General features: G+C 36.0%; 1 protein-coding gene across 2 annotated transcripts; it reads left to right on the top strand.

Moving 5' to 3' along the window:
- The first annotated feature begins 572 nt into the window (after positions 1 to 572).
- LOC140956875 (rho GTPase-activating protein 7-like) lies at positions 573 to 12,765 on the top strand. 2 transcript variants are annotated; one of them, XM_073413783.1, is made up of 22 exons: positions 573 to 839; positions 1,090 to 1,126; positions 2,534 to 2,610; positions 2,789 to 2,859; positions 2,933 to 3,011; positions 3,142 to 3,286; positions 3,421 to 3,540; positions 4,260 to 4,337; positions 5,174 to 5,229; positions 5,312 to 5,381; positions 5,510 to 5,597; positions 5,723 to 5,966; positions 6,523 to 6,747; positions 7,685 to 8,026; positions 8,978 to 9,027; positions 9,334 to 9,394; positions 9,483 to 9,566; positions 9,848 to 9,961; positions 10,045 to 10,214; positions 11,201 to 11,270; positions 11,858 to 12,061; positions 12,461 to 12,765. In XM_073413783.1, exons 1-22 carry the CDS (start codon positions 786 to 788, stop codon positions 12,563 to 12,565), a joined length of 2,544 nt encoding a protein of 847 aa, XP_073269884.1. In that variant the 5' UTR covers positions 573 to 785; the 3' UTR covers positions 12,566 to 12,765. The 2 variants fall into 2 exon arrangements, with proteins under 2 accessions (XP_073269884.1, XP_073269883.1); XM_073413782.1 differs by having other exon boundaries at positions 575 to 839; positions 12,383 to 12,765.
- The last annotated feature ends 634 nt before the right edge of the window (positions 12,766 to 13,399 follow it).

Raw genomic sequence — 13,399 nt, 5'->3', positions numbered from 1 at the left:
TATATATATGGGATTTCAAGTATTTTCTTAAAATAAAAAACCAACAATATTTCAACTTTTAAGAAAAATAATAAATTTTCCGATATTGTCTTCTTCTCCATCCAATAGGCTCTGTCTCTGGATAGTGGTTCTAATAATTTTTGAATCGGAAATTTAAATAGCAATCAAATAATTTTAAAAATTAGATATAATAAGGCAAAAAATTAAAATTAAAACGCAAAATTAAATTAAAAAATAAAGAATATTCCATTTGCTTCTTGGATAAGCTAAAATTACAGGGTAATAATATATTATTTTCTTGTTTCTTAAATGAAGAATTGCTTTGTAATGGGCAAGAGTAGGTGAAAAGCAACAAAATAGATTAATACCAAGGAAGATTACTGTCCTCAACCACTGTTGCATTCACCTGCCCACCTTTGGGCTCTGGCTCTATCTCTCTCCTCAGTATTTTTATTTGTTATTTTTGTTTATTTATTGTTTATTAAACAATAATGGAACGTAAACAAAAAAACAAGAAAGAAAAGGACTTGTGAAAAAGCACCTCTGGTTTGTTGCTGCTTTGCTTCTTCTATCCTTTTTTTTTATTAATATTAATATTTTGTTGAAAATACTGGGTAAAAGGAAAAAAAAGGGTGAAAACCCATTTCGGGTTGTTAATCTGTTTCGCTTGTGCAGATCTTATCTGATTGTTTTCTCTGAGTTAGATCCGGGGCGATTTAGTATTGGAATGTCAGCTCAGATGTTAATACGGCCGTGAAAGGGTAGTGTGAGTGTGGGATGGTGAAATGTCTGCTTCTGTTGCCGCATTTGAGCGTCCTCGTATTGGGAACTTGAATACGGTAATAATGTTTTGAGTTATTCTTTTGATTTTGCCATTATCTGAAAAGGGGAGGAAATGAGGGGCTCGGATGTCGATTTTTTTTTTTCTACTCAAATTTAGTCAACAAATGGTCAATTGAGTGTGAAGTATTGAGTTCGAGTTTGCATTCTTTCAGTTGGATGAGAGATTACTATATTGTGTTGTAGTTGACATTTGGTTTTTTGTTACGTTTTATCACTTGGAATTTTGATGTTCTTGATTATTTGTAGATATTCAAGAGCGGGCATCTGCTCATATCTTCAAAAGGTTAGAGCTTTCTGGCTTATCAATGATGATTTGTCACGGTTCCCGTTAATTAGTTTCTAAGGCTGATGTTATGTTCTGCGAAATTCACTCCATCTATTTGAGAACCGTTTGTGAATTTTCTTCCATGTCTCAGCAATTTAGCTTCGGGGTGGGGTTGGGTGGGGTGGATTATGCATTCTTTTAGGGTGCATATGGATTGATGTGTTCCGTAAGCTACGGATTTTAATTTCTTGACTCATCTGGATGGAAGAAATTCAAGTGAATTTTAAATTCATTCTATGTCAATTTAAGCCTTTTCAATTGTACTCGTGATGGGCAAATTCATCCATACAAGTTCTATTTGATATCTATGCTTCAAATATTTTCCCAAATCAAGTTCTTCCACCCAAATCAAATCCATCGATCCAAACTTTACTTTAGAATATTATGTGTGATATTTGCAACTTTTATATTGGGGGGGACTGCCCTACCCAGCCATGCTGCCAGTCCTGCGTATTATATCATGGCAACATCTGGATTATGACATGACACTTACAGATTCTCATGATGATATTGTCAATGGTAATGGAGTTTAAGGAAACTATCTTTATCTAAGTTTTCTGCTTTTAGTTTGAGTTATATCCTCAGTTTGTCCCGGGACTATAAATTTGCAAGTCTTAGAATTTAAACTTATCAGATTATAATATGCTAAAATAAATGGGTTTAGTGTTTGAAGATTCTTAAAATATAGGTGAAGGCCTGTATTATGGAGTTGTTGACCCTAGCAATGAATGATTACTTGTAATTCTGAACACAGATCATCTTGTGTGTTTTTAGTATTTAATGGAGGAAGGATAGTGGTGGGCATGAGATGGCAGGCCTGGTAGGAATAGTATGTCCCCAGAATCTGTGTTATCTTGAATGAGATTGGGGAAGATGGGAAAGTACAGGCGGGGAAATTACATGAGGAGTCAATAAAAATATTTTGGTTACATATTATATGAATTTGTTGGATTTCTCTGGTTATTTGAGGTTTGTATCCTTTAAGCACCTTCTGTGCATGGTAGGCAATTTTGCTGGATGAGGAAAAACAAGCTGCTCAAGGATTTTGACACCTGCAATTCACACCTTCTTTGTGTTTGTCAATTGTGATATTCATTCGTTTGCAAAATGGGGGGAAATTAATAAAACGCTCGTATCTAAAAGCATACGGTTGATGAATGTGTGAAATGGAAAAGTAAAATGATACAAGCATGCGCTCATTTATTATGGCACATACAAAAAAAATTGGACTTACTGACTTACATATGAGTGCATGCTAAAAATTGGACCAATTCTTGGCTTCCATTCTTTATTATGATTGACGCGTCAGTCTCATTGGTGTTATTGTCAGTTTTGTGAGTTCACTGACCACTCAAAAATTTGCAGGTTTGGGATGGAAGTCTTGGAAGAAGAGATGGTTTATTCTTACACGCACCTCTCTGGTTTTCTTCAAGAATGACCCTGTTAGTACATGAACATCTCTGTTTCCCTTCTCTTTAATGTGCCTGTAAAATCGATTTAGTAAACTCATTGTTTTATCTGCACAACGACTTTGCTGGAGCAATTTCATATATTTAAAGTTCGTTAATCTGTCATATGATATTGAAATGACTGAATATGACCAACTTCTCCTCCATTTAGAGTGCACTTCCACAGCGTGGTGGTGAAGTGAATTTGACTTTGGGCGGCATCGATCTCAATAATTCAGGAAGGTAAATGGTCTCTCTTTTCATGATGTTATGTCTATTTTTCTCTTGCAGCTGTCTAATACTTTCTTGTGTGCAGTGTTGTTGTTAGAGAAGACAAGAAACTCCTTACTGTTTTGTTTCCCGATGGACGTGATGGACGGGCATTTACTCTCAAGGTGCATAAAATTTAGTGTGTCAAACCCACCCTCTATGTATTGTATTCAAGTGGTCTCTTCTTTTGGCATTTATATCATGTTGAACTTGTAATGTAATAAGTTGCCTATGCTTTTTGTTTAAAAACTTTAGGCCGAGACATCAGAGGACTTGTATGATTGGAAGACTGCCCTTGAACATGCTCTTGCACAAGCACCAAGTGCCGCCCTTGTGATGGGACACAATGGGATATTCAGAAGTGACGCTAATGATACCATTGAGGGTTCTTTTCACCAATGTATGTGCATGCATTTTATTTGGTTTCATGTTCTTCAACTCTTTTGGAATGTTTTCAGATAGATTGTCCATATGCTCCTAAAATCCATGTGGAGGCTTTTATATGCTCTAATTCCGTTAGGATTGGATTTTCAGGGAGAGACAAGCGCCCAGTTAAGTCTTTGGTTGTTGGACGCCCAATTTTACTCGCATTAGAAGATATTGATGGTGGCCCATCATTTCTTGAAAAAGCACTCCGGTTTCTTGAGAAGCGTGGCAAGTTTTTATTTTTGTAATTCCCAAGTGGTCCAAAACACTTTCTCATGATTTCTTGAAGCTATGCTATTACTGGATTAAATGTTTGAGTTTCATGCCGGATATGTTTCCAGGTCACTAAGAAACATTTTTGTAGTTCTTTTGTCTGATTTTATATGCCGACATTATCATGGGATCAAGGTTCTAAAATTCGTTAGGCCCGACTAAACCAACGTCTAGGCAGCCAGCAGCCTAGGTGGATTCCACGGTATCAAGATCGACGGCTCGAATGATGAAGATGAAACAATACTCAACATAAGAAAAGATCTACAAATCGCAGGGCGCAGACTAGGTTTTCTTGTTACCTCTTGGACGTTAGTTTAGGCCTCAGGGACTACAAAACTGAGCTTTAATTGTCAGGGCAAGCCAACAAATGAGACACCATTTTTATTAGTTGGGATTTTAAATGTAAAAGCCCAAAAGAAAAAAATCTTGAAAGCCTGCGGCACATAGACGATTAGTCGCTCCTTGGGCCACCTAGAGCCGCCTAGGCTGGCTGACTAACACTTTTTCGGTGCGGTCAGCTGGCGCCTAGCCCATAGGTGGCCGCCTAACCCGAAATTTAAAACACTTCATTGGATTAATTGTGAAAAGTTATTTAACTAGAGATTATAATATTGGGTTTATTTTTAACAAAAAAAGGATTTGGTTTTCTTCACCTTTTCTAATCTGTTTTACAGGAATTAAGGTAGAAGGAATATTGCGCCAGTCTGCAGATGTTGAGGAAGTTGACCGAAGAGTTCAAGAATACGAGCAAGGTCTTTTCTTCATTCAAGTCATTGTGAAATCATTTGTTTGTTTGTTCTGTTTTTTTATGTTGTGGTTGCATTCTGTCTTTTGCTTTGGTCACACTCAGTCGACCTCTTGCTTAGGCGGTTGGGTTCTGTTCCGTTGTTTCCTTATAAGAATTGTGTTCCACTAATTTGAAAAAATTTGTAGGGTGGAGACATTATATTTAATGTAGAGATGGATGCCCAATATGTTTGCCTATTTATTTTATATTTTCTAGAAAAATAGCCCATTACCGCATAATACCGACTTGATCAAATCATACTAGGGTGAATACTCTTTTCTCACCCTTTTTTGTGAAATGTGCCAACATTTGATTGTTACGTTTTTACAACTTGTTCCACTTGGTCAACCAACATTGTCCTGTTTCTTGACCTCTTAAATGTGAACAGCATGTAGTCATTTTTTAGTTAGAAACTGTTGGCACCCTCATGCCTTTGTTTATTTTTAATTATTCTTCATTGAAAAATAGCGAGAAACTCAAACAAAACTCCGCTGAATCAAAGTTCATCTTAGTTGTAAAGATCAATTGGAAAAATATAATATATACTGAAATGCCGTGACAGAACACGGATCAGATGACTCTATATACAGTTTCTCAGTTGAAGAGACAATTTTGATAAATATAAAGAGAAACGGCATCCATATCAATTGGGATGTTTTAAGTTAGTAAAAGTGTACTTGGAAAAATTTATTTCTTCTGCACACCCTTGCAATCATCTTTTCCCTCCCTCGTCACAAATTGAATTTGAATGTCCATACTTTTTGAGGCATGCTTATCAATTTGAAAGCTACTTGACTGTAGGCAAGACTGAATTTGGTGATAATGAGGATCCTCATGTCATCGGTGACTGTGTTAAGGTTTGATTGCTTTCTCTCTGTTTTTGTTTTGTATTCTGGATTTATTTTTAACTGATTCTAACAAGGGTTTACTGTTGTTCAGCATGTTCTGCGAGAGCTACCTTCATCCCCTGTTCCTGCTGCCTGTTGTACTGCTCTGTTGGAAGCCTACAGTAAGTTTTGTCCACATTGGTTGCTCCAGATGTCTGTATATTTTCCAATCCTTAGTTCTTGCATTTGCTCAAGAAATGCCTTGGATGTATCGCTGCTCTGAAAATATGATCTCTCTTTGCTTGAGCAGAAATGGACCCAAAGGAAGCTCGGGTGAATGCAATGCGTTCTGCTGTACATGAAACATTTCCTGAACCCAATAGACGCCTCTTACAGAGGTAGCAGTATACTGCATGTTTGTGTTTTGCACACACCTGCTCATGAGCAATTGATATGCGTATAAACTTTATCTTTCTTAGAACATGTTTAGGTTTTTTTCCTAGTCCATCGTTTCGTTTTGTAGGATTCTTAAGATGATGCATAGTATTTCCTCTCATGCTTTTGAGAATCGGATGACTTCGTCGGCAGTTGCTGCTTGTATGGCTCCATTGCTCTTGCGCCCACTTTTAGCAGGTGACTGTGAATTAGAGGATGATTATGATATCAATGGAGATAATTCTTCTCAGCTACTTGCTGCTGCCAATGCTGCTAATAATGCACAAGCAATTATTACAACACTCCTGGAGGAGTTCGATAATATATTTGATGTAAGTTATTTTTCTTTTTAGTCTGTAAATTAGAGGGTTTCTTTTGTAAGGGATGCTGTGCCATTAGAAATTATTTCTCTTCTCTGCTCATTTCTCCTCTCATCCGAGTCTTCAACCTTTATTAAGTTTCCAATTTCCAGTCCTATTGGTCGTTGTAGCTATTTATTAAAGTTCTTGGAAAATGCTGACATTATGCACTTCAGCTAAACGGGAGCAAATCATAACCAATCCCATTAGATATGTGGTCTAATATATTTAGTTATTTTGAATGTCTAAATAAATTCCTTTTGCGAACTCTTTTTATTTCAGAGTTTGCTCTATATGCAAGTCCTTGTTCAAAAACTACACATTAATTATCCATTCATAGACAGAAATACTGCAAAAAGTCTCTGTTTTGGTTCCATATTCTTTGTTGATTGTTCTTTGGTTTTCCCTTTCATGGTTAACATGTAATTATAATTGATTGTCCTATTTTTAAGAATAATTCTATTGGGTGTTAGTTGAGTTGAGATCTTTCGGAACCATATATTGTTAGTCACTATGCTTTTCATGCCAGGATGATAATCTGAACAGATGCTCCATATCTGCTGATTCTCAAACCGATAATGAAAGTGAAGACACAAGTGATGATGACAATCCTGACATAAAAGTTAATGGTTACCATGATGCTGAAAATGAAGTTGACCCTGAAACAGAGTATGATCGTGATCGTGATCGTAGACTGAGTGGGAAATTAAGTGAGAGCAGTGGTTCTGCTGCTAGTGATCTTTATAACTGCAAGGTCTGTCTCTGCCCCCAACCCACCCCCCAAAACACTCTGCATGCATTCTTTACTTACCTAAAACTAATTTTGGGGTCATTGAATCTTGCTCCATGAATTAATTATGCTCACTCATTTATACCTTGATTTCTCTAATTTTCTGTATGTGCCTCGTTTTCTTGGGAACCAATATGGCGAAATATAAAAATATAGCAATGGAACCTAAAAACATATTGATGGTATACTGTTTCTGCCACTGCTAAATTTTGTACTATTTATATAATATGAACAATAACAATAATAGCAGAAATTGTAGTTAGTATGATGTTAATACAAGAAGATTGCATATTCACTAGTAGCTTTTAGGCTATCAATTTTCATTTCCAAAATGAGGCCCTTATCAAGAAATCACAGACAAAAAGATATTACAGGTGGGGTAGAATTCCTATTTCACTTGCTGCTACAGATGGTAGTTAAAAAACACTTTGCAAGAGAGCAATAACTTTTTACTTACATTTCAGACTTTTAAGTTTATGCCCCCAGTAAGAATATATTCTCAATTAACATCTTTTGGTCTTTTCATTCATTTAAAAAGTCATTATTTTTCCTGAAATTAAAACAACACTTAGGTTTAAAATTGGCGCATGAAGTGAATACTTCAACTTAAGAAAAATATGGCTGAGTCTAAGTTGGAATTTCCATAATCTTTTTGTATGATCTCATATTGCTGTAAAGTTAGACTAATCAGTATCTCTACCCTGAATGCGGATGAATGACAGTTTATTATTCTTGTACCAGTACCACATTAACAATTGATCCTACATTTTTTCAATCTTGAATACGACTTCTTCATTTTCTATTTGTTTTGTTTTTCATCGTGACAATTCCCTGTAAGACATGTAACACCTTTTCCTAACTTGTTGACCAAAAAGCTGTTTTTGGTGCATTTTTATGCCAGGCCATTGGAAATGATGATTCAGAAAATGGATCTCCCATGCACAATCATACCTCTAGAAGAAAACCTAATCCAGCGTTGGACACTATAACTCTTAATGATTCAAGTCGTTCATTTAATGAGCCGCTAGAACAACAAAACAACGCATGTGAAAACATGACGGATGCTTCGGTAGAAATAATTGGTAATGAGTCTCAGCGGTCTATGGGAGAAATTTTGTCATCTATGGATTCAGAGCTACATCAATCAATTCCTGTACCAGAAATGTTGGATGAAAAGCCAACTCCGAGACTGACTACTTTGAATTTCAATGCCAAGAAATCAACCTTTTGGGGAAGGAAAAATGTGAGTTTTTCACGTTAGTTTCCCTGGGTGATTAGAATTACTATATGCAGAGGAATAATTCAGAGCCTAGAAGGGTGGGTGGGGGTGGGGGAGGGAACTAATTAAACCTAATAATAAATGCAAAAGGTGTATAATTTAATTCAGAACGTGCTTGTGGTTGCTCTACTCTCTTATCTTAAGTTACCTGGATTTGGCTCAAAACTAAGTACTTTTGCCCAATCTTCTTTATGATTGAACCATGTTTATCCTAACCAAAAATGTCTTAGTTTTGTAGTCCTCTTTCTTTGAATGTATATCGTCATCTGCTGACAAAACTAGCACTTACTCGCTTCGGTCCTTTTTTTCGTTCACATCTGCATATCAATTAGTGCACGTTCGCAGGCAAGTTGGTTGATGAACTATATATGTTAATTCTTTTACTCGCCAGTTTATCTTTGGAGACTAAAACATTCACCACAAACACCTTGACATGTACCTTTTCTTAATGGCGTCATGAATGATTTGGATTGGAAGCACTATATCAATGTGCGTCTTCTCTATAGAAACCATATAAATTCACTCTTAATCTTGACCATAATTTGCTCAAGAACATTTTCGACGAGTTTCTCATTTTTACCGCTCATGGATGATAATCGATTTATTGAGATTAGCCAAATTCTGGGAGATAGATGTATTTAAAGCAATTGCCTTTGGCCTGTCTATGTAGCCTGCGGTTCTTCTGTTGTATCCCAAAAATGTGGATAATGACCATTAGTAACGAATTAAACCCGTCCATACCACAAGAAGGCAACATACTGTATTAATTAAATTCGACGTGAATTGTATTTCTTTCTGCCCTTTTTTGTGTTTTTTTGGTGCATGTTTTTTAGATTATTGTCTTAATTTTTAATTCTGCATGCACTTAATCAAGCTTTCGAATTTTTATTTGAACTTTATTTCTGAATCTTGTAGGCGAGAAAAACTTATTCGACAGAATCAATCGATTCATCTGGGGAGGAAGAGTAAGATTATAAGCATTCACATGTTTCTCTGCTTTATCAAATCAAGAGTTGCTATCTTATGAAAAACCTTATTTCTCCAAGCTTCTTGGAGATTCCCTTCATGAGAATACATCTCTCTGGGGCAAATATTATATTTTTGTTTTTCCATTGGGTAGTAATTAAATTGTAGAGAAGCTATATTGATATGTTGCTAGCATACCTGATTATTATTTTGTATTATTTATAAGGATATTTTCGTTCCATCTTTGGATCATTTGTTCCATCATGTTTTCGTGTCATATTGAAGTTCAATGGCTTCAATTATAGGCTTGCCATACAGAGATTGGAGATTGCAAAGAGTGATTTGCGTCAGAGGATTGCAAAAGAGGTCGTCATTGAATTTTAGGGAGTGTTCATTCTATATCATGTTGCCATTCACTGTTAGGTAATTGGAATTTTCTGTTCAACTTTATTAGGCAAGAGGAAATGCCATTTTGCAAGCCAGTTTGGAGCGAAGGAAGCAAGCGTTGCATGAACGTCGCCTGGCTCTCGAACAAGATGTAAGTGCATTCTATGTTGCAGCTCCATTCTTGATATCAATGTCTGTTTTGGACTTGCGTAGACTTTTTTTGGGCATGGTCGTGTCGCAGTGTATTAAACTGGTGAAGGCTGGTGGTCTTGAATAGTTAATTTGAACAAGCTATATTTTGTGCATTTTTACTTCGATTTTGTGAAAAAAAAAATTTGCCACGTTCACATTTTTTCATATAATCACCTATTATTTTCCTATCTATGTTCCGTATATATGTTAACTTGATGAATTTATGTTGTCTATTTATAGGTGGCAAGACTGCAAGAACAGCTGCAAGCTGAGAGAGATTTACGAGCTGCTTTGGAAGTTGGTTTGAGCATGTCTTCTGATCAGTTTTCTGGATCTCGCAGCATGGATTCTAAGGTCTGTAGCAATTTGTTATACGTGCAAGTCATCAGCTATCCAACCAAGCTTGTAAGTGCGGTAATATTTCACATCTGATGCAGACAAGGGCTGAGCTTGAGGAGATCGCTCTTGCTGAGGCAGATGTGGCCAGATTGAAGCAGAAAGTTGCTGAACTTCACCATCAATTAAATCAGCAACGCCAGCATCACTATGGCACTCTTTCTGACACGAGTGATCGCTATCAACGTGCAACCAATACAAATTCACAGCAGTGAGTGAAAATTCGTTTGTCCTATCTGAACGTCCTTTGCATCCTTATAGTACTTAAAAGATTTATACATGCATTTCATGGATTAGTGAAGCTGTTACTTTTTTGCTTACTATACTAGGTTGAGAGTTGAACAATATACTGTTGATGGTAAAAATTTCAATGACACAGGGTGGACTTTTTTCTTAAGATATTATATCGACACTATAGACTGCATTGGTAGATGTACGGTTTGCTTAGCAAATATCTTGTTTTGATGAAAACTGTTGTAGCTTGCTGCCTTAGCTTAAGTAGATGTTTGTATACCAGGGTAGAAAGTGTGAAAGAGGATTGCATTTGAGCTAATATTCATGTTATGTGGTTGTATCCATAGATTTCTAACACTTGTTTAGATATCTTTTATTGTTAACATGCATAATATGTATTAACCAAAATACTATCCGTAAAATTAAAGTTTCAATTATCGAAATATAATTTTTCAACTGTTCGAACGACAAGTTTCTTTCAATTTATTAACCATATTCAACAAAATCAAGAAGAAATGAAGCTGCAATTTAGTGACTTTAACTGGAAATATACTTAACAGAGGAGATCCTCTGTACAAAGAGATTCACTCTCTTTTCCCTAGTCTATTCTAGTAAATAAACTCGAGGAAAACAAAATAACAGAATGAATTACTGTTCTCCCATCCTTCACGTTTATTTCTCTTTCCCCATAGGCCTTCCCCAAGGCTTCTAGAATAAATATTTCTGTTAATGGGCTTCCGTCCAATTTTTTTCCTTCTAAGCCCAATTCCCAGGTCCGTAACATCAACTATAAATTGTGTGAATTTTTTTAAAATTTTTAAAACGAGTTAAGTAGGAGTATTACTTACAGTTTGTTGAAGTCTTCACCTTTCTCAATCTCCCTGCTCTTCAATCAAGCTTACCGTTCTTAACTTTTGGAGGGAAGTACAATTGTTACTGTAAGAGCTTAATCCTTGCATGCAGGAAATATTTCCAGCAGGATTTTGATTCAACGCTTGCTGTTTGTAACCATGAAAGAAAACAAAGAACCGAGGTGATCAGTCTTGTCTTCTTTTTAACATGCAATTCTAGTTTCACGTTGTCAGTTACTTCTATTCTTTTTCACTGTCATGTAATCAGTTTTATGCCTTTTATTTCTTGCAACTCGTGCATTATTTGAATCTTGGCAATATTTTCCTCGATCTAGGTTATTTTTTTTCTCTAAATTTGTTACAAGTTTTTACTTTAAAGAGTACTATATATATGTTGGTCTACCCCTTCACATGCATGTTAATGGAGAAATATTTCATATGAATCTCTGGACACGATTGCCGCTAAGAGAAAAATCAATCATAAAATAATAGCCTTTGATCCACATCTACTGGTAGCTTCTGTCGAGCTTGTTATTCTCTGGGTTATTGTTACGAGGCTTATTGTAAGACAGGTACATGCTATATTTTATATCCTGTTCATGGCATACATTCTATTCGCTTTGCTCAATGCTAATGAAAATTAACAAATTTATAAATGGATGAATGCTTTTGTTTTCCTTTTCTTTTGATTAGAAACGACACCCTTTAGCTTTTTTGCCTCAGATGCTATAAAACTTAGTCTTTGCTCCTCTACCCTTAATGGTTGCAGGAATTTTTAGGGACTGACCTGAGAAATATCAAGGGCCAAATCTTGACTTCCGGTGGCAGTAGTAGGCAGCCTTCTCGAAAGCAGTTCATGGAAGCAACTAGCTTGAGTGATTCTAAAAGTACCGAGGCATCCACGAGCTTATCCATGGATGATCTTTGTGCTGTGGATTCTGCATCTTTACCATCTACTTCTAGAGCAGCTGAGGTACAACGGATCCTGGCGTCTCTAGTTTAGATTATATTATATGCTTCACATCGTGAGATTCAATGCATGAACTAGGTACTATCGGGTAATGCAAGTTTACATGTACCTGATATATATGCATGTTGGTCTCATGCATGTATACATATATGATCGGCCGTAATCAAAACACCAACCGTGTATCAAAACAGAATCATCATAAAAGTACTCTAATAGCAGAATACGATTTGACCAATACTGAGAAGTGTTGAGCATTTACCTTTATTATCTGTTCACGCCTCACGGTCATCTTTTAAATTACCAAGTGTTGTGTTTTTCCCACAGTCGTTGGATTATTCTCGACATCCACCGGCAGCTTCATCGACTTTGGTTGAATTGACAACTCGTCTCGACTTTTTCAAGGAAAGGAGGTCTCAGTTGATGGAGCAACTGCACAATCTGGATTTGAACTATGGATCCATACCTCAAGATTTCGTGTATAAACCATCATCTCCTCGATGGAACTAGACGTTTGCTGCTTCTAATGTTTGTCTCAGACAAATTATCAGCATCTTTCTCTCGTATATCCTTCCTCCTTGACAAGTTAGTATATATTTGCAATCTTGTTCCCTGTCTGGCGCTTGCAGGGTTTATGTTTTCTTTTATTTTTTATTTATTATTTTTTGGTGGGAATTTTTAGAATGTAACTAGCATGAAGGGCGAGTTCAGATTTATGTCAAACTTTTGAATTTGTACCTTATTTAACCAAAACTTGGTTGATTGTAAAGTGGCTTGCTATGATTTGCTGCAACCTATCCATATCATTGAGTAATGTGACCATGCTATGCATGTAAACTAATCTTTGTAAGAATGCCTACATTTGTGTTTATATATTGTGATTTTTACATTTGGTTGATTATTTTGTTTGATTTTGGTCAAAATTGTCTGTGTTGTTTTACATTTGTTAAATGTTCCACGCCGATTAGATTAAGTCTTTGATAGTTGTATATATGGATTTGGACAATCTTTTTTTTAGTTAGTTTTTAGTATTGAGTTAGGTTTAAGTCTCAATTTTAATATGGTAGTAGAGTCTAGATCCATCATTATGCGTTGAATTACCTTATGGGTTACCCGATCTTGTGTACTTTATGATTCAGGTTGTATATATGGATTTCAACAATCATCTCCTCTTAAGTTGGTTTTTGTAGTTGAGTTAGGTTCAAGTATCGGTTCATCGTTATATGTTGGATTGTCCTATGAACTACTCGATAACTTCTTATAAAATTAATGCTCCAGTTCATTCATGGACGTGATGGAGGTTTGTTAAATGTCTTTAATCGGTTAGATTAAGTCCTTGAATTT

This window comes from Primulina huaijiensis, chromosome 14, assembly GCF_012295235.1.
Source record: "Primulina huaijiensis isolate GDHJ02 chromosome 14, ASM1229523v2, whole genome shotgun sequence".
Lineage (NCBI taxonomy): Eukaryota > Viridiplantae > Streptophyta > Magnoliopsida > Lamiales > Gesneriaceae > Primulina > Primulina huaijiensis.
The sequence above is the reverse complement of the archived record's forward strand: the minus strand, read 5'-3'. Positions and strand labels throughout refer to the sequence as shown.

Excerpts from the sequence above, each read along its gene's own strand:
- LOC140956875 (XM_073413782.1), top strand. The coding sequence starts at position 786 with ATGTCTGCTTCTGTTGCCGCATTTGAGCGTCCTCGTATTGGGAACTTG. Across the intron at positions 3,287-3,420 it reads TGAGGGTTCTTTTCACCAAT|GGAGAGACAAGCGCCCAGTT; the intron begins GTATGTGCATGC and ends TTGGATTTTCAG. Across the intron at positions 5,967-6,522 it reads AGTTCGATAATATATTTGAT|GATGATAATCTGAACAGATG; the intron begins GTAAGTTATTTT and ends TTTTCATGCCAG.